The sequence below is a fragment of the Cebus imitator genome, unplaced genomic scaffold (genome assembly GCF_001604975.1).
Source record: "Cebus imitator isolate Cc_AM_T3 unplaced genomic scaffold, Cebus_imitator-1.0 Scaffold237, whole genome shotgun sequence".
NCBI lineage: Eukaryota > Metazoa > Chordata > Mammalia > Primates > Cebidae > Cebus > Cebus imitator.
In genome coordinates this window covers 2,795,499-2,821,328 of record NW_016107552.1, presented here as the reverse complement: position 1 = coordinate 2,821,328, position 25,830 = coordinate 2,795,499, and the positions used below count along the sequence as shown (strand labels likewise).

The window sequence follows — 25,830 nt, the reverse complement described above, 5'->3', positions numbered from 1 at the left end:
TCCCTCCCTTCCTTTCCCTCCCTCTCTCCCTTCCTTTCCCTCCCTCCTTCCCTTTCTTCCTTTCTTTCCTCCTCCCTCCCTCCATCTCCCTCTTTCCTTTTCTCCCTTCTTCCTCCCTTCTTTCCTGCATCCTTCTCTCTTCCCTTCCTCTCTTTCTTCTTCCTTTTCCCTTCCTTCTTTCCTCCCTCCGCTTTTCCTTCCTTCCTTCCTCCTCCCTTCATTCTTTCCATTTTCAAAATAGTTTAAGACTCAAAGGAAGTTGCAAGAATAACGCAGGGAGTTTCCCCGTGCCCTTCACTCAGCCTCACCCACGTGATAGTATCTCACGTGACCACGGCACATTGGCAAAATTGGGAGACTGGCCTTGGTACAGTACCGTTAACAATACTTCTCACTTACCTGAATTTCACCAGGGGCCCTGTGTGGCCGAATCCCTGCTTTCCGTCTTTCCTCCGCCCCCAAACCTGCTGCTCTGTTTGGTGTCATAGCTAAGCCGTGGTTTGCTTATCTGTAAAGTGGGCTGAGAATCCAGTTGAGGCACCCCGACACTCACCAGGGCTGAGCTTCACAGCAGGGAAGCAGGAGTAAGCAAACCCAGCCTCCTAAAGCCCTTGAGGAATCCGGTCTGCTGGGGAATGCAGGCACACAAATGATCATTTCCAAGCAGATGACACAGGACGCCAGTGCTGGAACCGCATCCGAGTCCCCTGAATTGCACAGAATGCCACCTTATTATGCAGCGCTGAGGAGAGGGCTGACTGCCTCCCTCCTCCCCACCCCCAGCTCTCACAAGACTCTCTCCTAGTCCCGGGACCAAATGGCACTGAATTTGGGTGAGGAAAGAGGCCCCCTTGCCCCCCATTCCGTGCCAGACACCAGTGCTCGCAAACTCACTTTATGCTCTAGCAAACTTGCAAAAGGTAGCTCTTCTCTCCCTTTTACTGAAGAAGAAATGAAGGCAAACAAGCCTGGATTGTTTGTGGAACTTCTCAGCTCTGCGTGTCCCATGCTGCACACAGCCCCTTATGGGAGCGCCGTGACTCTGTTACTCCTTCAGTACACGGAGGTTTTGCTTTTCTGTCATTTCTTGTGAGAATAGAAAGTCAGTTAATAGTGGATGAGCACTCGTCTCTGTAATTGATTTTACAGGCCCTCGAAGTGTGAACATCTTTTGGCCACTAGGTTGGAGGTTTTCTGACTCCCTCCCCTCCCCACCCCACCCCGCACAGCAAGCGATCTTACAAGGTAGCCTAACGTAGGGGGCAGAGCCACAGGCCCCGGGTGTCGGTGAGACGGAGGCACCGATTGACTGCTCAGGCAGACCCTGGGATCCTAGAACACGCCTCGAGTCCACGGCGCTCTGAAAACGGGGCTCCTGCCCTTCACTCATCCGTATGAGCTCAGACTTCTTGATTGATTAATCTGCCACAGCAGTGCTGGGCGATTATTAACACCCAGAGGAGGTTGTGGGGCTCATTCTGGAAAGAACCCTGGAGTTGAGCTGCGGGCAGATGCCGTGTGAATCCCCGTTCATAAAAGCCATGTGACTTTGGGCTTGACCTTTTGAGTTTTGGGCTCTCACCCTGTAAAATGGGGAAAGCCAGGATCTACCTTAAAAGAATCTTACGCACGTGGAGCGAACTCACGGTTTTTATATTACTTAAGCCTGGTAGAGCCCAGATGACAGGTGGTCAGCGCACGGAAGCTGTCGTGGACCATGGTGGTGACTGCTGTTGCCGGGGCCCGACCCAGCACTGCCTGAGAGACAGAAGCCACCTGCCACCACTCACACCTCAGGTCCCGCAAGGGAATTTTATGCATGCCATATTCCCAACACACCCTCCAGAAACAGATGGTTAGCCGCCCCGTTTTCTTACGGGACTCTAATGGACTGTTAAAACCTCATTTTATGTACGTGGCCCCAGGAGTGAGGAGCCGAATGGAGCTGCAGCGGCTGGATGTAGGGTCCTCAGGGTGGCCTGCCGTGTGCTGAGAACAGCACGGATGGCGGCTTTTCAGCAAAAGAGAATGTGATTATGTGGGGTTTGGGTGGTGATGCGATCTCGGGGGTCAAGGGTGGCTGCTTGGAATGCCGGGCTGACCTCTGACCTTTCTCAGCCCCCATGTTTCCTGTCTGATTCAGGGAGCCCCAGGGGTTTGCAGAAGGCTCATCATACCTGATGTTGCCATGGGAGGGGGCCCTTCCCCAGACAAAGGGTGGTCTATAGACTCAGCTCTCTTCTCCCCCCAGGCTCAACTGCACAAGAGGCCAGAGGTGGACAGTCCCGGCGAGACCCCCAGCTGGGCACCCCAGCCCAAGGCCCCCAAGTCCCCCTTCCAGCCTGGGGCGCTGGGCAGTCGTGTGCTGCCTTCCAGCATGGACAAGGACGAGAGGTGAGGAGTCCTGGGGAATGGGGGTCACTGTCCTCCCAAACTCAGGGTATGCTTCTAGAGAGGTGCTCACATAGGTTTTACAGCTGAATAGAGGACAGTTTCTACTTTTTAATTTTCTCTAGCAGCAGAAGCTTTGTTCATGTGAACTTTCAGCACTCCAATATGTGAAAATCACAGAAGTACAACAGAGGCTGGGGAAGGAAGCTAGGAGTCAGGCCAGCTGGCCTCCCCTCTTCCCCTGTCCCCTGCCACCTCCTCCACAGAACGCTAGAGGGCCACTGTTGGAGAACTACTGGTCTGGTTTAGCCCTCTCCAGACCAGTGGGGAAACTGAGGCATTTTCCCTCCTCCTACCCTCTGGGAGACCTGGGAAGGCGGATCAAAGGGCACAGCCAGGTTGAACGAGCTCAGTTTTACTCCCTTTATGGAGCAGCTGTCCCGATCCTGGGCTTGGCCTGCTCTGTGTAGAGACAAGCCCAAAGCAGCTTCTGCCCTGCAAGAGGCTCTCAGACTGGGGTGTTTCAGCAGCTGGGGGTGGAGGTTAGGGGCTCTAAGGTCATACAGCCAGGGTTTAACTCCAGCTTTGCAGCTTAAGAGCTGCATGACCTGGGAAAAGGCACTTGACCTCCTGAACCTGTCTCCTCATCTGTAAAATGGGCTTTCTAGCCTCCCAACGTTCCAGAGTGGTCATGAGGATGAAAAAGAGTGTGTCTAAAGCCCTTTGCCTGGGCCCTGGCATGGAGAAGTGCTCAGTGAAGGACAGTGGAAATCTGGTCATGAGCACTGTGAACCGTGAAGGGCGGGGATTTTTCCTGAAGCTAGAGTTGTAATGATAGTAAGTGCTGGCTGCATCAGAGCCAGGGTGGGTAAGCTGTGGTCCTCAGGCCAAATCCAGCTCACATCTGTTTTTGTAAGTAAGCTTTATTGAAGCACAGCCACATGATTCATTGACGTACTGTCTATAACGGCTTTGGTGCTGCCGCTGCAGAGTTAAGAAATAGCACAGACATCCCATAGAGTCAGAAAGATTTACTCTCTGGCCCTTTCTCTGACCCCTGTGGTGGAGAAAGGCAGAGGAAGGGCTGGTAATGCACACTTGAGGATGGCTGGCAAAAAAGACTTCAAGCTGGGTGTGGTGGCTCACGTCTGTAATCCCAGCGCTTTGGGAGGTAGAGGTGGGAGGATCGCTGGAGACCAGGAGCTGGAGGCTACAGTGAGCTATGATTGCACCATTGCACTCCAGCCTGGACTACAGAATGAGGCCTTGTCTCGTAAAAAAAAAAAAAAAAAGAAAGAAAAGAAAGAAAATTTTAAAAATTAGCTGACCGTGGTGGCACATGCCTGTAGTCCCAGCGACTCCAGAGGCTGAAGTGGGAGGATCCTTTGAGCCCAGGAGATGGAAGCTATGGTCATGCCACTGCACTCCAGCCTGGGCCATGCAGTAAGTCCCTGTGTCTCTTAAAAAAAAAAAAAAAAGCTTCCAAGAGAAGGAGATACTTGAGCTAAATCATGGTGGACAGTTGGGACTTAGCTGGACCAAGGACAGTGAGAGGGGACCCCAGGCTCAAGCCACAACACATGCAAAGGCCTGGAAGCCACATATACCTGGGAACCTCAAGCAGTGCAAAATACAGAGCACAGAGTGGGCTGTGGGAACCAGAGGACGAGATGTTGGAGAGAGACGGGGCCACAGTTGGGACAGTGCCTCCCTGCTCTGGTAATGCCAGAATTCGGGCTCCAGAGTCAGCTGAGGGCACCAGCATTTCTCTGTGGCCTGAGGAACCCCCAGACCAGGGTCTCAGAGGCACCTCCGGAGGCCTGGGCTTGTGTCTCCACTATTAGGCAAGGTGTGGCTGAAGTCTGGATACCCTAGACCCCTGTGTGCCCAGGGGGTCCTCTTCTTCCTCATTCCTAGGCTGGCAGGCATAGCAGTTCAAGGCCTGCCCCTAGACTCCAGAGTCACCTCATCTCTCGTCCCCTCTGCCACACACTCCTACCCTACCACCAACCAGGCCAGCATCTTTTCTGGGCCCTCCGGGGCCATGAGTCTGAGGAGCTTTCTCTGAGATCAAAGTCAGTCACGTCCTACGTGCGTGTGTGTTTGATTTTAAAAGCAGATCTTTACTGTAGAAAATATACACGGAGTACAAAGGAGGAAAGGAGAAAAGAAAATCACCCATAATCCTACCCTGCAAAGACCTCTTCTGTTGGTATTTGGACATCTCTACTTCCATTTTCTTTTTCTTTTTCTCTTTTTTTTAAACGGAGTCTTGCTCTGTCACCCAGGCTGGAGTGCAGTGGCGCAATCTTGGCTCACTGCAATATCCACCTCCCGAGTTCTAGCAATTCTTCTGCCTCAGCCTCCCACTACAGGCGTGCGCCACCATGCCTGGTTAATTTTTGTATTTTTAGTAGAGATGGGGTTTCACCATATTGGCCAGGCTGGTCTCGAACTCCTGACCTCATGATCCGCCTGCCTCTGCCTCCCGAAGTGCTGGGATTACAGGCGTGAGCCACTGCGCCCAGCCTCTTTTTCTTTTTCACACAGCTGAGATCACATGTGCCTGGTTTGATGCCCTTGCTACGTGTTCTATATGAATACTTTCCCATGCCCATTTAACAATCTTCATAAACACAATTTTTTTTTCTTGAATAAAGTTTTAAACAACGATGACTTTATTGTTTTTTGTTTTATTTTTTGTTTTTGAGACAGGGTCAAAAACAAAAAATAAAGCAAAAAACAGTGCAGAGGCCTGATGATATATTTGCTTTTTAGACAGTACCTCACTCTGTCGCCCAGGCTGGAGTGCAATGGCACAATTACAGCCTCAACCTTCCCATTCTCACGTGGTCCTCCCACCCCAGCCTCCCTGAGTGGCTGGGACCATGGTTGTTTACCACCACGCCTGGCTAACTTTTGTATTTTTATGTAGAGAAGGGAGTTCACCATGGTGCCCCAGCTGGTCTCAAATTCCTGGGCGATCCTCAGTCTCCCAAAATGCTAGGATTACAGGCGTGAGCTACTGTGTCTGGCCTGACATTATTGTTTTTTATTAAAATGTTGTGTTCTCATAAGAAATTCCAAGAACACAGGAAACTGCTAAGAAGAGGGTAAAAAAAAAATAAAACTTAAAAATAGTACCATTTAGATGGTGGTTACTGAAATGTATTCACCTTGAGAAAATGAGCCATGCACATTTTGATTTCGGTACCTTTCTGTATGTGTTCTTCCATTTAAAAAAGTTTAAACAAATCTCACCAACCCAAAACAATTACTGTTGACATTCGATAAACAAAGGGTATCTCTCTATGTCTTCTGGGCATTGTATTATTCAGAGTTTTCCAGACAAACAGAACCAATAGTGTGTGTGTGTGTGTGTGTGTGTGTGTGTGTGTGTGTGTGTGTGTGTCTGGTGTGTAAATAATACAGCTGACCCCTGAACAAGGCAGAGATTAGGCATACTGACCACCTACTTAGTCAAAAAGTTGCATGTAGCTTTTGACTTTCCTAAAGCTTAACTAATAGCCTATAGCTGACCAGAAGCCTCACCCACACCCACATATATTTTGTATGTTATGTTTTATCTACCATAAAGTGAGATAGAGAAGAGAGGATGTTATTAAGAAAATGAGAAGGAAGGGAAAATACACTTCCTGTTCGTTATGTGGAAGTGGATTATCATAGAGGTCTTCTTCCTTCGTCCTTACTGTTTTCCCACTGAGTAGGCCGTGGGGGAGGCGGAAGAGGGGGGATTGGTCCTACTGCCTCAGGGATGGCAGAGGCAGAAGAAAACCCAAGTGGACCCACATAGTTCAAACTGTGTTGCTCAAGGGTGAGCTGTATGTACACGTGCATATGTGTGTATGCATGTGTGGATACATGTGTGTATGTATAGGGATTGATTTTAAGGAATTGGCTCTCATGATTATGGAGGCAGGCAAGTCCAAAATCTGCAGAGCAGGCCAGAAGACTGGGGATGCAGGCAAGAGTAGTCCAGAAGGCGTCCCTCTGCTTCCTGGGAGGTCAGTCTCTTTCTATTCAGGCCTTCAACTGAGCAGATGAGGCCCATTCATATCATGGAGGGTAGTCTCCTCTCCTCAGCGCCTACTGATGTTAACCTCATCTAAGAAGAAATATCTAGAATAATGTCTGACCAAATATCTGGGTACACGTTAGGTTTAAGTTGATGCATAAAATTAACCATCGCAGACACTTACCTGGATAGAGAGATGGAAGGCTGGGATAGCTATTTGCATGACAAATGGATGGATGGAAATAATTTTATATAAGATGAATTTTGTTTGTTTTCTTTTTGTGGAGAATGGGGTCTCACTGTGTTGCCCAGGCTGGTCTCAAACTCCTGGGCTCAAGCTGTCCTCCTGCCTTTGCCTCCCTTAAATGTCAGAGTTACGGGAGTGAGCCTTTGTCCCCAATCAAGATAAATTTTTATGGCTGTATGTGGAAGCTCTTGTAGAACGGTTATGCTGTGATTTATTTCAGTGGTTCCCAACCCTTGGCACCAGGGACCAGTTTTGTGGAAGACAGTTTTTCCATAGACCAGGGGTATGGGGGAGTGGTTTTGTGATGATTCAAACACGTTGCATGTATCATGTACTTTATATTATTACTTTGTAATTAGAATGAAATAATTGTATGGCTCATAGTAATGTAGAATCAGTGGGAGCCCTGAACTTGTTTTCCTACATCTAGACAGTTCCAGCTGGTAGTGATGGGAGACAGTGACAGGTCATCAGGCGTTAGAGTCTCATAAGGAGCCGCAACCTAGATCCCTCATGTGCACGTTTCAGGGCTCATGCTCCTGTGAGAGTCTAATGCCCCCGCTGATCTGACAGGAGGCGGAGCTCCGGTGGTGATGTGAGTGATGGGAGGGGCCGTAAAGACAGATGGAGCTTGACCCACCCACCGCTCAGCTCCTGCTGTGCAGCCCGGTTCCTAGCGGGCCATGAACCCGTATCAGTCTGTGGTGCAGGGAGTTGGGGACCCCTGATTTGTTTATTAACATTTCCCATTGTTGGACACTGTGGTGAATTCCTACTTCTTATCAGTCATGTTAATACGGGCGTCTTTGCCACCTGAGTGCTCGGCCCAGCCCCTCCTGGGCCCAGGGATAGAGTCGGGTACCACTCAGTCCTGCCCGCAAGGAGCCCACCGTCTGGTTCCAACTAGTCTCTCACTGGCTTTGTGGTTTCAGGTCAGATGAACCCTCTCCCCAGTGGCTAAAGGAACTGAAATCCAAGAAGAGGCAAAGTCTTTATGAGAACCAAGTTTGACCAGGTATGAAGAGGCTCTGCTGGGGAACCTGGGAAGAGCCTTGCAGTCACAGGAATGGGGAACTCAGTGGTGGGGTCCAGCCCTCAGAGTCTGGGGCTGCTGTGCCCAAGGAAAGAGGCTATGCAAGGGGAAAAATGGGGGGTGGGGGGTATTCTGAGTTCCTGTAAAGAGGGTGGTGATGTCTGTTTCCATTTAGGGAGACGACGGAGCTGGGTTGCCTAGAGTGGGTGAAAGGCAGCAGGCAGGAGGCAGGTGACCAGGGTTCTGAGCCTATGCACTTGGTTGGCCCTTCTAGCTGCATCACAAACCCCTATGATAAAACAAAAGGGCGGGACATCAGAGGTTAACTTAATCAGAAATGGTTACAGTTTTTTTTTTTTTTTAGACAGAGTTTCACTCTTGTTGCCCAGGCTAGAGTGCAGTGGCGTGATCTTGGCTCACTGCAGCCTCCACTTCCTGGGTTCAAGTGATTCTCCTGCTTCAGCTTCCCAAATACCTGAAATTAACAGACGCCTGCCACCACGCCCAGCTAATTTTTTTATGTTTTGTAGAGGCGGAGTTTATGTTGAATAGGCTGGTCTCAAAGTTCTGACCTCAGGTGATCCACCCACCTCAGCCTCCCAAAGTACTGGGATTATAGGCATGAGCCACCGCGCCTGGCCAGAAATGGTTGCTTTTTTTTTTTTTTTTTTTTTTTTTTTAGTAGATACAGGGTTTTACCATCTTGGCCAGGCTAGTCTTGAACGCCTAACCTCGTGATCCACCCACTTCAGCCTCCCAAAGTGCAGGGATTACAGACGTAAGCCACCACCACACCCGGCCAGAAATAGTTACAATTTTTATGAGGGGAATGTTTCATGTACAACCTATGTAGTTAAAAAATTACTTTGAAAAAATAAACATTAAAAAATTATGATAGGCTAGGTCCTGGTGTAAGTTACAAATGACCAAACATCATGAACTTCAGTTTCCTCATCTGTAAAATGGGTTAGCAGTGTCCACATCACTGAGCTGCCCTCAGACCTCACTGAGAATGCACCTGTGGTGCTTGACTGAGCACCGCCTGTTTCCCTCAGTATGGAGCTCGTGGTATATGCATCATCAAAGTCAGCATTGATGCGATGAGCACAAGAGACTCACCATCCCTTTCCACAAACCCGAATTCCAGAGAGCTCTGCAAAACAAAGCTTTTCCTAACTCAGTGGTAAAACCTGACCTGAGTGCATATAATTCTCCTTGGACTCTATTTTCTCCACTTTATATGAATGTTCATAACACACTTAAGGCATATTATCTGCTTGATGATGGCAGTGTTACATATGTATATATATTTGCAAATGCTGTATATATATATACACATCTATGTATGTATGTTACAGGATTATTTCTGTATGTATGATGCACATATATATGTGTATAATAAACTCTAAAAATTATAAAGTCCCAAATAAAACTGTGCTCAAGGGATTTGGATAAGGGATTGGGACCTGTGTTTATTTTCTGTTTGGTGCAGTCCATGTAATATCTCATTTAAGCCTCCAGCAACCCATTTGAGGAAACTGAGGCCCAGAATTGAGACTGGAACCCTGGCCTGACCCTAAACGTCATGTTGATTTCACTGTATTCTATGCCTGCCACCCTCCTCAACTCCCCTTTCCCCCCACACATAAAAAAATACCTTTTCTGACCTTAGGCTTCTAGGGGTAACTTTATTGGAGAATATCCGGCAAGGTTTTCAGGCCTGATGGTAGAGAGAAATGGAGCCGAATGTTCCCACCGCTGACACCAGGACTGTCCCTTACTCTCCAGCCAGGGGACACCACATCTACTTAACAGAAGCCTTAACCGTCAGAACCCGCAGACAAGGCCAAGCTGCTGCCGTTTCTTCCTGCACAATGCTTACGTGCCTGGGCCCTTCCCGTTGGATTGAGAACGCTGTCCAGTGACGCTGTCCTCACCAGGCTCTCCCTGGATCCAGATGGGAAGACCCAACCTCCAGGAGCACTCGCTCATCTCCCCAGACAGCACTTCAGGCTGGGAAAGGAGCCAGGCTGCCCAGAAATGTCCATGTGGGTGGTTTTGCTTTTTACGTAAAAATCTGCATTTCCACCTACTTTAGACATCTTCAACAGCTCCAAGAGTGTCAGCGTGAGGCTGGGATGTCTCCTCAGATTCTGAAAAACACCTGATTTTGTGAAAGCACCGCCTCACCTGACCCCAGGGCAGGCCTTTTTTTGGATGGACATTTCCAAGGAAGATCAAACTGTTCATTTCCAGCTGTAGTCTTGGTGCAAGGCATTACCACTGGGTTGGGGGTGTTTTTTTTTGTTTGTTTGTTTTTTTTTTTTGGTGAGTTCCTTCTTCCCTTCGAGGAATCGGCAGTTCCAGTTTTTAAATGTACTCTCCCTGATCTTTTGAAGCGTATTTCTCTTTCTAGTTGGGGCTGTATAATTGTTTGTCATTTTTGTTTGCTTTAGAAGGTGATAAAGCAATAATTCAGCCAATTTTCTTTGAAACTTGATATGTATATATGTGTTTATGTTAAAGGACGGGAGGAAAGGTGTGTGAGTAATTGGTTCTGAAGTATCCAGTCACCTCAGGTTACCTTATCGCTATCCAAGCTGTTTAGAAGTTGTGTCACTATTGTATATATTTCCCTGGCTTATTTTCGTTTGAGCTCTGATTTCTGTAGGATGACCTTTGTCCCTTGACCCTAAGGGTTCATAAACTGCAGCCCACGTAGTGGTGCCTTTGTCATTGAATCATCAGACCTGCCCTAAGAATCTTTTTCTCCAGAGTCTTCTTTGAACATGACCTGGGCTGCTGGCATGGAGGAGCTGTTCTGAACTGGCCTCAGAACAAATGTAAGAATGAAGGGTACTTCTTGCTTTTGCTCACCTCTTTTTCCCCCATCTAACTCCACCTGACCAAGTGCTTTTTTTGGTCCAAATGCAGGTCTTGCTGAAAGCCCTTCTCTGGAGGGGAGCTCCGCAGCCAAAGACTCTGGACAGAAGTGCTGGTTGCTAGGTGACAAAGCATAGCCTCCTTTTTTCTTGCTAGCTATCAGCTCATTCTGGGGAATCCTTAAAACCTCTGAGGGCTCCAGACACTGTCTACCTTGTCTTTGTTTTGGAAATGCCCAACACCAGCCTCTTCCACTTCTGAGTCCTAAGGCTGTAGCAGACACCCTAGATGTGCTTGGCTGGCTGCCTGCCATGCCTGGAGTTGCCATAGTCTGTGTGCCAACCTTGCCTGGGAGATACCTGTCATGAGGTGCTTGGGCAGTTCATAGAGAGCCTGTGACATATGGGGTGGAGTTTCCTAATGGATCCACGCACAGCACTGGCTAGATAGGGAAGCGGAAGGCATGTGTGCCCTCCACTCCCTCCCAACAGTTTCCCAAGAGGTCAGTCTTTCTCGATAAATCCATTATTTGCAAATGCTGTCAAAACATGCTTCCTTTTTCCCTGGCTACTTCTCAAGAGTTCATTTGTCTCTCCGTCTCAGCTTCCTCCCTCATCTCCCTTTACCCCTCTTCTCTCTCTTAGTGGATGGATGGGCGTGGATAGAAATCCCCTGTTTCTCTAGGTTAAGACAAACACCTGGGCCCTGGTGAGGGGCTTGCTGTTCAGCACCAGGGACAGCAACCGCAGGACTGTGAGGTGGGAGCCCACCATGTGTCCTGTTCCGTGAGTTTTGGCTACTGATGAGCAATTGCTAGACCGTGTCACCCACCCAGCCTTTTGCATTTGGGAGCCTCATGCATCTGGGTTTGTGAGTTTTGCCCTGCTCAATGATTGTTTGTTTTCTCTTAATTCCTGTAACTGCTTTAGTTGATTTCTTTTTTAAAGATCCAGTTAATATTTTATAATAATTTTGATGTTATGACTTTCCAAGTCAATAGGATCCCCTTTAAAATACATTCCTGGTGTTGTGTTTTGTTTTTCTGAGACCAGATCTTGCTCTGTTGCTCATGCTGGAGTGGAGTGGCTCGATCATAGCTCACTGCAGCCTCTAACACCTGGACTTCAGTGATTCTCTCTCCTCAGCCTCCCAAGTAGCTGGGACTACAGGTGTATGCTACCACAACCAGCTAATTTTTAAAATTTTTGTAGAGACAAGGGTCTCACCCTGTTGCCCAGGCTGGTCCCGAACTTCTGGGCTCAAGTATTTCTCCCCGTCAGCATCCTAAAATGCTGGGATTACAGACATGAGCCACTGCAGCTGGCCTAAAACATACTCCACACCTTTTGTTCCTGACTTCTGATCTTGGCCGCTGTCTGTCTTTCCTTCAGGTGGAAAGGACCCTCAGTACCATCTCAAGCAGTAGGAAAGGACTTGCTCTTGCATATATTGATGCTCACCATGCAAAACTCTCAGGTCTTCATTAGTCATGTCTCAGCTCAAGGATATCAGATGTATCTCAGCAACAAGGATATCAATTGCTAAGGAATGAAACACACTTGAAAATGAGATTGACCTGGAAATTTTCCCCCCTAATCTCTTATACCTTAATTGGGAAAAAAAAATCTGTTTAATTCTATTTTAATTAGGACATACAGAGTTGACCCTCCTTGAAAGTGAGTAGGGAAAGCCCTGAAGATCTTCCTCACCTCCATTTGCTTTTCTATAACCTTGTCTCCACCAGCACCACAGGGCAGACAATCACGGTGGGTCCAGGGCGACCCTCTTTCATGCAGGCTCCGCCATGATCTCTGAGTCCTACTTACGATCCATGCAATGAAGTTAGAAGTAACTGATAGCCTTTGCAGATAGCTGGGCAAATGGGTGATTTAATTCTCATTCTAAATGGAGGGGGCTCTCTTTGAGGCTAAGCAAGGGGGTGTTGTACGCTAGTTTCTAGACTTTGCCTGGAGCCCCCTTTGGAAATCTGTCTTCTTTTCAAACTCAATATGCCTTAATCATCTGTGTGCCATCGAGTCATCCAGCCCTCCTCCCCTGGGGCTTTGGCTGTCCTCAATGAGAGTCTCATGCAGAATGGAAAGTCCTCTATATGTATAATCTTTTTCCTCCCTCGTTCCTCTTCCTCCTCACCTCCCTTTGCACGTCAGCATTTTGACAGCTGGTCTTTTGAGAAGCCTGTATCTTTTTCCTCTCCAGTAGATACCCGTCTTCATGGTCCTTTGCCCAATGAAACAGACGCCTTTGGCCTTTGAAAACCCATGACAAGGCCTCAGAAATCAGTGTTGTGGAGGATTACTCCCTGCCACCAGAGAAACTCTGGCGAAAGAGAAACCTTGTGGTGTTGAGGATGTTGGGATTTTGAGTGAACCTGACCAGATAGCCTCAGGTTGTCTAGGATTCAGGGAAAGGACAATCAGACCATGGTGTTTTCCAGGGGGACATGCCAAATCACGTGGTTTCAGACAATGGTGTTTTCCTTTGTGCCTCCCTGGAGGGGTGGTCACTTTAAGGGCATCGCTAAGAAGCCAGAACAGAAAGGCTGGACAAGGGATTTGGGAAGACCCTTAGTGTGATTTTCCTAAGAGAGACCTCAGCTGCTCTGACCTGGTGCTGATAGCTGCTTTGTCGGTCTGTGCTTTCAAATTTTCTTTACAATATGCCCCCAGATGGCTTCTGGAACTAGTCATAATTGCAAACTGTAAAAATCCCTCCTCCCCAGTTTAGGTATTGAAACCAGAGTAAGTGATAGGAAGACATTCTGTGTTCTCTGAATGTGCCTTCCCCCTCACCATGTGTCAAAACCCAAAAGCTGAAGATCCACGGCATCATGATGCCATGGGGCTGGGGGGAGGGGAACCTACTCCACTTCTAGAGGGGGATCTGCTTCAGGCTCAGTCCCCTTAGCGAGTGGGGGACCCTTGCTGTCTGCTCAGAAGCTGCCAGGACTCACCCAGTTGGAATTCCAGGCAGGCCAAGGCTCGGGAAGCCTAGAGCCTCGTAAAAAGCCGGTCGGCGTGAATGTGCCGGGCCTTTACCAGCCCTCCTCTCCTTTTGCACCCCTCAGTCCAGCGGGTTTTTTTCCTTTTGCCTCAGTTGGCCCCTGCAGGGGGAAGGGCAGAAAGCTGGGCCCTCTGCTCTGGAAAGTCAGCCCGAGGTTTCTGGCAAGTTAACGCTTAAAATCGACACCTCTCGGCCCTGCCTCCCCTTTGGCCTTCCCAGAATCTCCTTCAATAGTTGCTCTCGTACCCGTGCCGGGACATCTTCCTCCATGACTTGAACTGGCACCTCCTTGACAATCCCTGTTGGCATCAGACCGGCTAAAGATGATGCTGTTTTCTAAAGAATTTGAATTTTTTTTTTCTTGAGACCAAGTCTCGCTCTGTTGCCCAGGCTGGAATGCAGTGGCACAATCACAGCTCACTGCAGCCCCCAAATCCTGGGCCCAAGCGATCCTCCCACCTCCACCTCCTGAGTAGCCTAGATGACAGGCGCACGCCACCACGCCTGGCTGATTTTTTAAATCTATTTTTTGTAGAAACAGGATCTTACTATATTGCCCAAGCTGGTCTCAAACTCCCGGTCTTAAGCGATTCTCCCGCCTCAGCCTCCCAAAGTGCTGGGATTACAGGCATGAGCCACAACGCCCAGCTGAATTTGAGCTTTTTAATAATCTCATTCCACATAGCCTTATAGATCCTGTAAATAGGGGGTCACAAAAGTAATATATTGTGTTATGGAAGATATTTTGTACTGTGCTGTTTCCTAAATCATACCAATATCCGAAGGTCACACACTTTCCAGATGATCGTGATCGTTAAAATGCTTTGTAAGATGGGGCAGGGCGTGGAAACACACACACACACACACACACACACACACACACACACACACACACACGTATAGTATATATTTTCCTAACCTTTCTTCTGGGTCCTTCCTCAGATATTTGAGTCACAGTAGAAACGGAACTCGAGTTCTTTGTGTAGGAAAGTTAAGCTTCCTACCTGCGGTGTTCTTGCAATTGCCTTATGAATTCACAAGCTCCAGGAGTTCTGAACGGAAGGCAGACAAGAGGCACTTTATCCAATTCCAGAAAGAATCTCTAACCATGCAACTGAGAATTCATCTAGAAAAACTTATATTTTTAATGTAAAAAAAAATGGGGCATCCCGGACCTCACAGAGTATTGGACATCTACAAGTGCTTTTATATTTTGTAACTGTAAAGAGGTTTCATAGGCACAGAAGAGCAGTTGGAAATCTGGTCGACTGCAATAAAACAAGATGACCTTTGCATGTACAAAGATGTTGCATTCAGACTATGAAAATAGCAAATAAAGCTTTGGTGCAAGTTGCATTGGAGACGTCAGTGCGTCCGTGTGTGAATGAATGGAGCCTCCCATGCATGGAGGCCCTGACTGGGGCCGGCTGAGTCAGTCTGTCCTTGATGCTGAGCTGTGGACCGGCCAGCGAGAGGGCATCGCTGAGGTCCTGGGAGAGGGTGACCATGCAGAATGGGAGGCCATGGAAACAAGGCAGGATTTCCATTCAGACTGACAAGGGGTTCAGTCCTCGTTCTGCCACCTCCTGGCTGTCAGCTTCCTTTTAAGCACTGGTTCTCCTTAGCTATACAATGGGAGTGGTGATCGGGACATTCGCAGGTAAGAGTTGAAGGTGGCGTTCTCAGCCGGGTGGATGGTGCCCTCCAGAGCATATCTGGCAATCACAGGAGGCATTTTTGGTTATCAGAAGGAGGAGAGAAGATGCTCTGGGAAGACAGTAGAGGCCAGGGAGGCTGCCAGCATCCCACAATGCACAGGACAGCTCCCACCGCGACCCCACTACAAAGAATGACCCGACCCCAAATGGCAGTAGTGTCAAGGTTGAAAAGCCTGGATTGAGGAGATGTAGCACATCAAAGTGCTGCGCGCAGTAGGTCCGCAGGATCCTGAAAGGTGATGGGAGGGGGAGCCATGCCAGCCCCACTTCTGCCTTCCTCCTGCCATCCCAGCTGGCGGCAACTACATCCCAAATTAGGGAGTCCACACCAACTCTGTTTTCTATGATCTCCAGCAGGAAGTAGCCCCTTGGCTTGACCTGTCCAGAGAAGGCGGGGTGCTGGGAATAAAAGTCAGAAAATAACAGGCTCTGTGCGCAGTGCTTTGCTTACATGACCTCCAGAAATGGCTCACGTAGAGAGAAGTTTCTCCATTTATGGGTGAGGAGATAATAGCGCTGAGACCTTCAGGAACGCCCCCAAGGTCACACAGATCTGCCAGACTCAAGAGTCCAGCTGTCATTCACAGCATCTCACCACCCTCTGCCTCTAGCCTTGTAAACTCACTCCTTTGCTCCGTAATTATTTTATTCATACAATAATCTTTATCAGATATTGATCACACGCAAAATTATACTTTGTTAGACACTTCAAAAATTCTCGGGAGCTGGGTGCAGGTGCCCATAGTTCTGGTTACTTGGGGCACTGAAGAGAGAGGATTGCTTGATCCCAGGAGTTTGGGTCCAGCCTGGGCAATATAGCAAGATCCTGCCTCTAAAAAAAAAAAAAATTAAAAATGCCTGGATCTACTTTTTTTTGGTCATAAATGAGTGGACTGTGATGATCACTTTTATTTCTATCGAGGTTAAGATCCCAGGCCTGGGAGCAGGCCAGCCCCTTTCTCTCTGCTGGGTGATTCTGAGTGAATGAGCTCACTTCTCTGAACTCAGTTTCTCCATGTATAAAATGGAATCGTAACTCCTCCCCTACAGGCGGCTGGGTGAGGATTCCACACCGTGCTTATGAAGCTGGCATGATGCCGTGCGTGCAGTAGGAGTTTGATGATAGCTATTATTCGTGCATGTCTTCTACGTGAGGAGAGGCAGTCTGTGTTGGTTCTATGATGGCATCCTATGGAAACGGTTGGGTGGATTTGCACCCAAGTTGGAGAGTATGGTCAAGGTGACCTGACTTACATTTAGGCCACGTGGTATGTGGAAAATGGAGAGTCCGGGGTCCCTCACTTTAAGAACTAGAACCTTTCCAAAGGTTTCATGTACCCCAATAGGAAATGGTGAACCTGAGAAACCACAGAAAGGGAGTTGGTGGTTGTGGGGAAGACAATGGAGAGCTTCCCACCCTGCTTCCCGCAAAGCCAGTGAGGTCCTTCTGCCCCCAGGAAGTCATCAGAGGCTGTGGCTGAGAAGACAGGCTCTGGGGGCCTCTGTGGACCCGCTATTGGAGTGAAATGGCCTGGAGGGAATTGGGTGGACAGGGTGCTGCCTCAGCAGGCTGGGATGTGCTGGGCTGTCAGAACGCGCCCATAAATAGCATGCTCCTTGTGAAGGCAGGCCGAGTCTGCAGACAGCCGTGGCTCCTCTGTTCTTCCTGAGGCTACAGCAACAGGTTCATTCTGGGATGGGTTGGGGGTGGAGAGGCAAAAGCCACCCTGGCAGGCCTGGACCTTTGCTGGTCTCTGTGAAACATGCATGGCTGACCGCCTGCAAAAAAACCGGGGACTTCCTTAAGGTTCAAGTCCCAGTGAGGGGACCCAGCCAGCCCAGCTGGGGGTGAAACAGGGGGCCCTTGTCTGCGGTGGCCAGGGTCCACATCCCTGGACGTGTGCTTGGGGCAGGGGAACTTCAAAAGCTGAGTCTCTCTGAGGGAGAGGAGTGGACACGCATGTCCCCCAAGTCCCCCAAACGTCCTCCATGAGCTGGACCAAGCCCTGTTTGCTGATGAGGCTGGGACAGACAGAACAAGACAGCCTGCAGGCTGTGCCTGGTTGGGCATGCATCCAGCGTATGTGGGCTGTGCAGCTGTGCGTGCTGGAGTGGCCGTGCTGGGAGCTGTGCGGGGGGTAGCAGCTGGGTGTGGGTGTGTAGAGGTAGGCGCCTTGTCCATCTGCCCCCAGGAAGTCAGAGGCTGTGGCTGAGGAGACAGCCACTGTGGATGTCTGCAATGGGCAGGTGTGCGTGCGTGTGCGTGTGCATGTGCATGTGTGTGTGTGTGAGGGAGAGAAGCTATCCTGTGAGCCCCCCGGTGGGGATATGATGGACCATGACCATAGAAACTTGTGTGTGTGCACACAAAATCAGAACAGTCCTGCGTGTGTCCACGTGTGCAGCAATGATGAGAATTCTTCCGTGTGACTGTGGCAGGGGCCTGTATGGCATGTCACTGTCCCTGTAGCATGAAGGAGAAGTGTTGGTGGCGGGTCTTGAAGTGGCTGGTGTACAGTTGTGTTCGATAAATGCTTAAGGAATGAGGAACTGAATGCGGGGAAACTGACCTGACCTGGAGCAGGTGTCCAAGGACCTGGTCTTACAAGGGCTTTCTCTAGAGGTCTGTTTGTCCACCTCCTGACATTTGGGGTCTCCTGTCCATCCTGGTCACCCAGCCCAGATCCTGGCACTGTGTAGGTGCTCATGGAATCTTTGGTGAACAAAGGAACCAGCGAACGAGAGTTCCTGGAGTATGGTGGTGGGAGAGACCCTGTAGAGAAAACGCCCTGAAGCCTACCCTTTAGCCAGGGTCTGGGGGTGGTACATCTGCAGAGAGCTCTGAGGGACCTGGGTTTGGGGGAGCGTCTGCATCAGGGGAAAAGAGCACGGGGCTTTGGAGCCAGGCCCGACCCAGGCCACTTCCTTACTGTATGCCTGAGGAAGTGGCCTCGCTTTGCTGAGCCTGAGTTCCCCTCTGTACAATAGGGCCCCGATCCCACCGTCTCAGTCCGCAAGGCCCATGGCAGGCACTCAATGGATGTTTGCTGAATGACTGAATGACCGAATGTCAATCATAAGTAATGACCGTGTCCCATGGGCAGCAAGGTTCTGTAGCTCATCCTAGACTCCAGTCACATCAACACCTGGCTTCTCCCAGTGGATCCAGTGACCCATTTCCCTTTGGTTTGAAGCCAGAGGTGTTCCTGGGGAGATGGCAGCACAGCATGGAGCACCCGAGCAGGCTGCGGCTGGCAAGAGCCATGGAGGCCTTGGAGGCAGCTACAAGGTACTGGGCGGGGCAGGGGTCAGAGGGCTCCAGGCCCAGGGCTGCTCCTGGGTGTCAAAGTCGTCTTCCCAGCCAAGCAGCACCTCTGCAGAAAGGAAGAGCCATCCTTCCAACCCCCCAGGCCAAGACGAAAAAGCTCTCGTTTCATGGGTGGGTCCTCTCACTGCCACCCTCCTGTTAGAAACTTGCTTCATGAGCTCACTGCATCTTCCCTCGCCTGCAAAACGGAAATGGTCACCCACATCCTCCCTGCGTCAATGGATCAGAGGGGCCCGGGACTTTCCAGAAGCATGGTTTGCACTCTGACTCTCCTGTCTGACCTCAGCCTGGTGTCTTGCCCTCTCAGGGCCTCAACAGCCCCGTCTTTGAAGTGGGGGTGGTGCCCAGACTTCATGTCTAGAGTTGGTGTAAAGGCTAAAAGGCATGAGTGAAGTCAGCTAGCAGAGGGAGGCATACTGAAAATCTGAGAGAAGGTTTGAATGTGTTGGCTGTGCCCTTGCCAAACCATCTCTGCGATGGTTTTGGGAAATGACTGGAGACAGAATCTAAGGATGGGTTGAATCCCAGTGCCTCCTCTTAACTAGCTGTGCAGCCCGAGGCCAGTATCTTACCCTTTCTGAGCTTCTTTCATCCCTTCTGTAAAACGACTGGGGATCTTCTACAAAGTCAGTGTGTGTTTCCAGGGGGGCGAGAGAGGTAAAACCTTGGTCTGTCTTTGCAGCCCCTAGGCTTTGGTCTGTCTTTCCTAGGCTTGAGGGAGGCATAGGTTTTCTCAGAGATTCATTTGTCCTGCACTGGGTGTTTTAAAGGGGGAAATTTCACATTAAGGAAAATGCAGATTTCTGACCTCTCGTGAAAAAATTGGAACTGGGACATCATTCCCTCACTGCCAGAAGCAGCTTCATTTCCCCACGGTCCTCTCTGGTTATTTCAATCCGCTGGGCTCCCCGCCTGTCTCCTGCGGGACATTCGAGTTGCAATCCCTAAATTTAATTGGTCTCTGGAGTTCCTGAAGGCGTTTCCCTCCATGGCCATTAGAGGGCAGTGCAGGCACGCCTTGGTGCAGGCTCCAGGCTGGCGAGATGCCAAGAGGATAAAGCAAGTGATACTTCCCTCTGATGCCCCAGGGAGGGGCAGAAGCTGGAGCCGGGAGCCCAGCAGAGGTGGGATGGTTAGGACGCTGCTCTTCCAGGTGATCGTGTACGAGCTAGAGAACTTCCAAGGCAAACGCTGCGAGCTCTCGGCCGAGTGCCCCAACCTGACTGACGGCCTGCTGGAGAAGGTCAGCTCCATCCAAGTGGAGTCCGGGCCGTGAGTACCTAGACCCTCCAGGCCCTCGACACAACCCTGAGCCTTCTAGGGGTGTGACGGCCCGAGTCTGAGCTCTAGATCTGTTGTGGGGCTTTTGACAACTCCCCTGCCTTCTCGGGCCTCGTTTTCCCCATCTGTAAAATGAGAGTTGAAGGATTCTCTAGAATATTAGATTTCTGGAGCGAATCCCAGGATAGCTGAGATTGGAGGAAGAACAGCAAGGACGACCTAGCACCTAGCTCAGTGACTGGAACCTGGGATTCAATATTTATAATTTTAATAATGGTTGTAACGCATAAAATTTAACGTGCGTTGTGTCATTGAATCCTCATGACCCTGTAAGAGAGGTGTCATTCTTATTCCCACTTTATAGATGGGGAAACTGAGGCCAAAGTAGGTAAGTGTCCCATCTATGTCCACAGGCAGGCAGGTGGCCCAGCTGGGCCCTGAATTCCCGCCTTTCGGTTGCACGTCCAGGCTCTGGCACTAACCATGTGGGGGATCTTTGGCAAGTTGCTTCACACACCAGGCCTCTGTTTTCTCAGTTGTCAAATGGGGATGACAATGGTACATACTTCAGAGAAAGTTTGCATGAAAATGAATGGAACCATGCAAATAAATACATATTAATAACAGCATAATACAAAGAAGAAGAAGAAGAGGAGGAGGAAGAGGTTGCTGTCACCTATGGAATACTTACTGTGTGCCAGGCATTTTGCTAAAGACTTTTCTGAGTACCTTGCAGAGGCTAGATTCTCGATAACGTTTCCTAGGATGGCCTTCTGGCCCAGAGTCTCAGACGGTTCCTGGTATGCCCTAGCAGCTCCTTTAATTACAGGTCCAGGAATTAGCAGTAGGGTTGGAGGGAGGGTACAAGGTTCAAGGTCAGCACCTCTTGGACGTTTCTCTCATTAAACGTGAATCCTCCTTCAGCTGCAGCAAAAGTGACACCGCCAGGACTCTTCCTCCCGCAGGTGGCTGGCATTTGAGAGCAGGGCCTTCCGTGGGGAGCAGTTTGTCTTGGAGAAGGGGGATTACCCTCGCTGGGATGCCTGGACCAACAGCCGTAATAGTGACAGCCTCCTGTCCCTCCGGCCTCTGAACATTGTGAGTAAGGCTCCTGCCCACTTTTGGGAGTTCCTGGAAGCAGGGTGCACCCAGAGCTGGTCAGGCAAGCTCGTTGCACAAGCCGGACTGAGGCTTGGCCGTTAGGGACCTGGCCTGGGAAGCGCCCTCCTATTTCTGATCTGAACAGCTGTGTGGGTTAAGAAGTGGGATATTGAATGAACATTGGGTTGGGGGTTGAGACACAAGGACTCACATCTTGAATGAAACCAGCATAGCACTGGGACGACTTTTCTTTGTAACCCGACTAAAATGATAAGCCACATGGTCCAGTCTCAAATCAATATTGTTATCAAAGAAATGCAGTCCAGGAAATAACTTCAGAAAGTAATTTTAAAATACTTTAAGTTTTCCACTTGTGTTTCTCTAGCACCTGAAAGGGACACAGTCCATCCACAGTGACACTATATTTATTTATTTTTGAGACACACTCCTGTTTTGTCACCCAGGCTGGAGTGCAGTCTCTCTCTCTCTTTTGAAACATTTTTATTTATTTTTATTTCATTTTGAGATGCTGTCTCGCTCTGTCACCCAGGCTGGAGTGCAGTGGCATGATCTCTGCTCACTGCAACCTCCGCCTTCTGGGTTCAAGCAATTCTCCTGCCTCAGCCTCTTGAGTAGCTGGGACTACAGGCTTATGCCACCACGCTGGGCTAATTTTTGTATTTTTGGTAGAGATGGCATTTCACCATGTTGGCCAAGCTGGTCTTGAACTCCTGGCCTCAAGTGATCTGCCCACCTTGGCCTCCCAAAGAACTGGGATTACAGGCGTGAGCCACCACACCTGGCCCACAGCAATACTTTAAACACCACCCTTCTTCCTCCCTTGCTTCTCTCACACCTAGTAGCTGCTCCAGCCCTTTCTCCTTGTCCCATAACCGAGTCCTCCTTAGAGGACAGTGGAAGGGGGGAAACTGAGAAGATTGAGCTGGCCTCTGGTTAGGAGAGGGGAGAGCTCATGTGTGGTTACATTTAATCTCCATCCATTCTCTCCAGGCCTGTTTCTCTATCATTTAAATGAAGGGACTGAACAAGATCTGAAAATTCCTTTTCAGTTTCATATTCTATGGCTCTTGGTTCCTAAATCAACCAGCTCTGGAGGAATCTCCCCGTCCCTCCTACAGTGAATTTAGGGATGGATCCGTCTCCTGAGTCCCTTCCCTCCTGCAGCAAGTTTGGGGGTGGGTGTTATTTTGGGGTGACTTACTGATTCTTTCCAGCCTCTGGAGCCTCCTTGACCTCTGTTCTGGATATGGGAGCAGATGCTCACCCCACAATATTGCCCTCAGGATAGCGCAGATCACAAGCTGCACCTGTTTGAGAACCCAGCTTTCAGCGGCCGTAAGATGGAGATAGTGGACGATGACGTGCCCAGCCTGTGGGCTCATGGCTTCCAGGACCGTGTGGCGAGTGTCCGCGCCATCAACGGGACGTAAGGGACCCAACCCTCACCTTTGCCCCGTCTTCTGCTCAGCCATGCCTCTGGCTCCAAACAGAATCAGTGCCCATAGTTTCTTATGTGATTGATGGTCCCTATGCTCCTGTACTGTTGAGATTTCTAGGCAGACTTGACTTAAATCAAGTGAAACTATTCTCTCCACCTGTTCCCATTTGAGTCCTTCCCCCTTTTTTAAACATCCCCGCGCCCTTGAACTGTTCTTTTTACCAAGGGGCCCCGGATGGATGCAGCTATTGAGGTGTGACCCACGCTGTATGGAGGAGAGCAGGCTTATCACCTCCCTCTTTCTAGGCTTAATACCACCTCTGATGCAGTCTTAGGATCACCTGCTTTTTGTAGTTGGTTACTTCTCACTTGTGGGCTTGTAATCTGGGGTTGGGCTTTGAGAGGTGCCACCTATCCCTGATAATAATTTATTTAACAATTTTTTTTTTTGAGACAGAGTCTCACTCTGTTACCCAGGCTGGAGTCAGTGGTGCGATCGTGGCTCACTGCAACCTCTGCCTCCTGGGTTCAAGCGATTCTCCTGCCTCAGCCTCCCAAGTAGCTGGGACTACAGGCGCACACCACCACGCCCGGCTAAGTGTTTGTATTCTTAGTAGAGACGGAGTTTCACTGTGTTAGCCAGGATGGTCTCCATCTCCTGAGCTCGTGATCTGCCCACCTTGGCCTCTCAGTGTGCTATGATTACAGGCGTGAGCCACCATGCCCGGCCTATTCAACAGTTCTTTACTGAACATCTACTATATGCTGGTGTACAGATACAGAGAACAACAAGAATGGCATATCCTCTGCCCTCAGAAAAATTACACAGTCTGACAGGGAGACAGCCAGAGAAACAGGGATTCACAACAGTTATTGTGATCAGGATTGTGACTGGGACACACAAGGGGCTCTGGGGGTCCCAGTGAGGTACTCAATTCAGCCTGCAGGAGTCTGGAGGCATCTAAATTGAGATGTAGAGGATACAAGTGGGGAAAAGGGGGAAGGAGAAGGATGAGGTGAGGAAGAGTGTTCCAGGCAGAAGGAATCATACATCCAAAGGCCCACACACAGCAGTTTCCAGGGAAGTAGAATAAGAGAGGCTGTGGTGTCGAGTGTGAATGAGATATTGAGAGATAAGGCTAGAGAGGCTTTGTCAAGGGTCCTATGAGCAGGGCAAGGAGTTTGGATTCATCCTAAAGGCTCTGGGGAGCTAAGGAGGAATGCAGGCAGGCAGAGCACACGGTAAGTTGCTGGCTGGAGGCTGGGCGACTGGAAGCAGACCGTCCACATCCCAACCTTGGTCTCCCGGCAGGTGGGTTGGCTATGAGTTTCCCGGCTACCGTGGGCGCCAGTACGCGTTTGAGCAGGGCGAGTACCGCCACTGGAATGAATGGGACGCCAGCCAGCCACAGCTGCAGTCTGTGCGCCGCATCCGCGACCAGAAATGGCACAAGCGAGGCTGCTTCCTCAGCAGCTGAAAGGCACCCAGACCTCGAGGACCCAGACCCACCCTGCAGGGGCTGCCAGGCCAAGAGGAGGAGGCTCCAGGGCTGGGACGAGGGCCAACCTGTCCACCCTTCCCTGGAATCTGCTCAATAAAGCCTGGGGTTGTTCCCCCACCTGCCATGTTCCTCTCTCTGATCTTGTGTTTGTCTGCTGGTGCATCTTTCCATCTGAATGTCTATTCACTCACCCATCCATCCACCCACACATGTGTGCATCCATTCATCTACTAATCCATCCATCCATCCATCTATCCATCTATCCATCCATCCATGCATGCATGCATCCACCCACCTGCCCATCCATCCATCCATCCATCCATCCATGCATCCACCCACCCGCCCAACCATCCATCCATCCATCCATCCATGCATCCACCCACCCACCCATCCATCCATCCATCCATCCATCCATGCCTCCACCCACCCGCCCAACCATCCATCCATCCATCCATCCATGCATCCACCCACCCGCCCACCCATCCATCCATCCATCCATCCATCCATCCACCCACCCACCCATCCATGCATTCCATGCATGCATGCATGCATGCATCCACCCACCCACCCATCCATCCATCCACCCATCCATCCATCCATGCATGCATGCATCCACCCACCTGCCCATCCATCCATCCATCCATCCATCCATCCATCCATGCATGCATGCATGCATCCACCCAGCCACCCATCCATCCATCCATGCATGCATCCACTCACCTGCCCAACCATCCACCCACTCATCCATGCATGCATCAACTCACCCGCCCATCCATCCATCCATCCGTCCATCCACCCATCCATCCACCCACCCACTCATCTACCCATTCATTCATCCATCCATCTACCTACCACCCATTCATCCATCCATGCATCAGCCATCCATCCATTCATCCACCCACTTATCCATCCATCCATTCATTTATTCTTCCTTCCATCTTCCTATGTTATTTCTTCTTTCCATTAATTAATACATTTTTCCTTCCACTCACCCATCTTTCTATCTACGCTTTATCCACTTATCCATCAATTTTTCTTTCAATCTACTTGCCCATCAATCTGTCCATCTGATCTTCCTTCCTTCCTTCCTTCCTTCCTTCCTTCCTTCCTTCCTTCCTTCCATTATTTCCCCCTCCACCTCTCTGTGGGTCAGCATCTGTTGTCATTAATGTATTCAGCAAATGCCATGCCCTGTTCCAGACCTAAGGACACAGCGCAATGTCCCACCCTTCTCACCCTCTATGGAAGAGACAGAAAGTAAATAAACAGGTCGATTTGGGCTGTGGTGCTGGAAGGTGGTAAATGCCAAGAGCAATAAAGCTGGATAAAAAGTTGGAAGTGATGGGAATGGTGGCCAGGGAACTCTGTGCAGAGGAGCTGAGACCTCAGTGAACCACCAGGACATTCCAGGCAGAGAAATAAGCGCTGCAAAGGCCCTAGGCAGGAGTGTGCTGGCCTAACGGGAAGCAGCCAGGGGCCAGCAGGTCTGGAATGGAGTGAGAGACTGGGGCTAGGGGTCAGAGGGAACAGGGTCAGGTTATTTAGGGCTCCACAGACCTTAGTGGATTTTGCTTGTTCTCTGAGGGAGGTGGGAGCCACGGTCTGCTTTGGGGTTTAATAGGATTACTCTGGCAAGGGTGCAGATAATACACTTAAGTGGCCCGGGGTGGGTGCAGAGAGACCAGTTGGGAGGCTACAGCAGAGTCTGCTGAGCTGTGCTGGTGTGGTCCCCCTGAGCCTCTCTCTTCCATGCCTCAGCATCTCTGTCCCCTTGCCCAGAGGTCTTCTGTAGCCTTGCCTGGGGAACTGAATGCCCATCCCACCTCCCGC

General features: G+C 49.9%; 2 protein-coding genes across 7 annotated transcripts in view; both read left to right on the top strand.

Annotated features, from left to right (window-relative positions):
- The window catches only part of KIAA1671 (KIAA1671 ortholog), a 247,635-nt gene extending 232,663 nt beyond the window's left edge, over positions 1-14,972 (top strand). For 4 of the 5 annotated variants that reach the window (XM_017498147.2, XM_037727688.1, XM_037727690.1 and 1 more), the window contains 3 exons: positions 2,252-2,394; positions 7,607-7,689; positions 9,496-14,972. In XM_017498147.2, the coding sequence (XP_017353636.1) occupies positions 2,252-2,394; positions 7,607-7,685 (222 nt within the window). In that variant the 3' untranslated portion in view covers positions 7,686-7,689; positions 9,496-14,972. Of the gene's footprint in view, positions 1-2,251; positions 2,395-7,606; positions 7,690-9,379 lie in introns of all 5 variants that reach the window. The other variant, XM_017498148.2, reaches the window with a different exon arrangement.
- A 1,939-nt stretch (positions 14,973-16,911) lies between these two features.
- Positions 16,912-24,128, top strand: CRYBB3 (crystallin beta B3). Of its 2 annotated transcripts, none has more exons than XM_037727691.1 (6): positions 16,912-17,013; positions 18,524-18,618; positions 19,811-19,929; positions 20,904-21,036; positions 22,344-22,486; positions 23,811-24,128. In XM_037727691.1, the coding sequence occupies exons 2-6, from the start codon at positions 18,544-18,546 to the stop codon at positions 23,974-23,976; spliced, it is 636 nt and encodes a 211-aa protein (XP_037583619.1). In that variant the 5' UTR covers positions 16,912-17,013; positions 18,524-18,543; the 3' UTR covers positions 23,977-24,128. The 2 variants fall into 2 exon arrangements, with proteins under 2 accessions (XP_037583619.1, XP_037583620.1); XM_037727692.1 differs by having other exon boundaries at positions 16,924-17,013; positions 18,528-18,618.
- The last annotated feature ends 1,702 nt before the right edge of the window (positions 24,129-25,830 follow it).

Excerpts from the sequence above, each read along its gene's own strand:
- CRYBB3 (XM_037727691.1), top strand. The coding sequence starts at position 18,544 with ATGGCAGCACAGCATGGAGCACCCGAGCAGGCTGCGGCTGGCAAGAGC. Across the intron at positions 18,619-19,810 it reads GCCTTGGAGGCAGCTACAAG|GTGATCGTGTACGAGCTAGA; the intron begins GTACTGGGCGGG and ends CTGCTCTTCCAG. Across the intron at positions 22,487-23,810 it reads GTCCGCGCCATCAACGGGAC|GTGGGTTGGCTATGAGTTTC; the intron begins GTAAGGGACCCA and ends GTCTCCCGGCAG.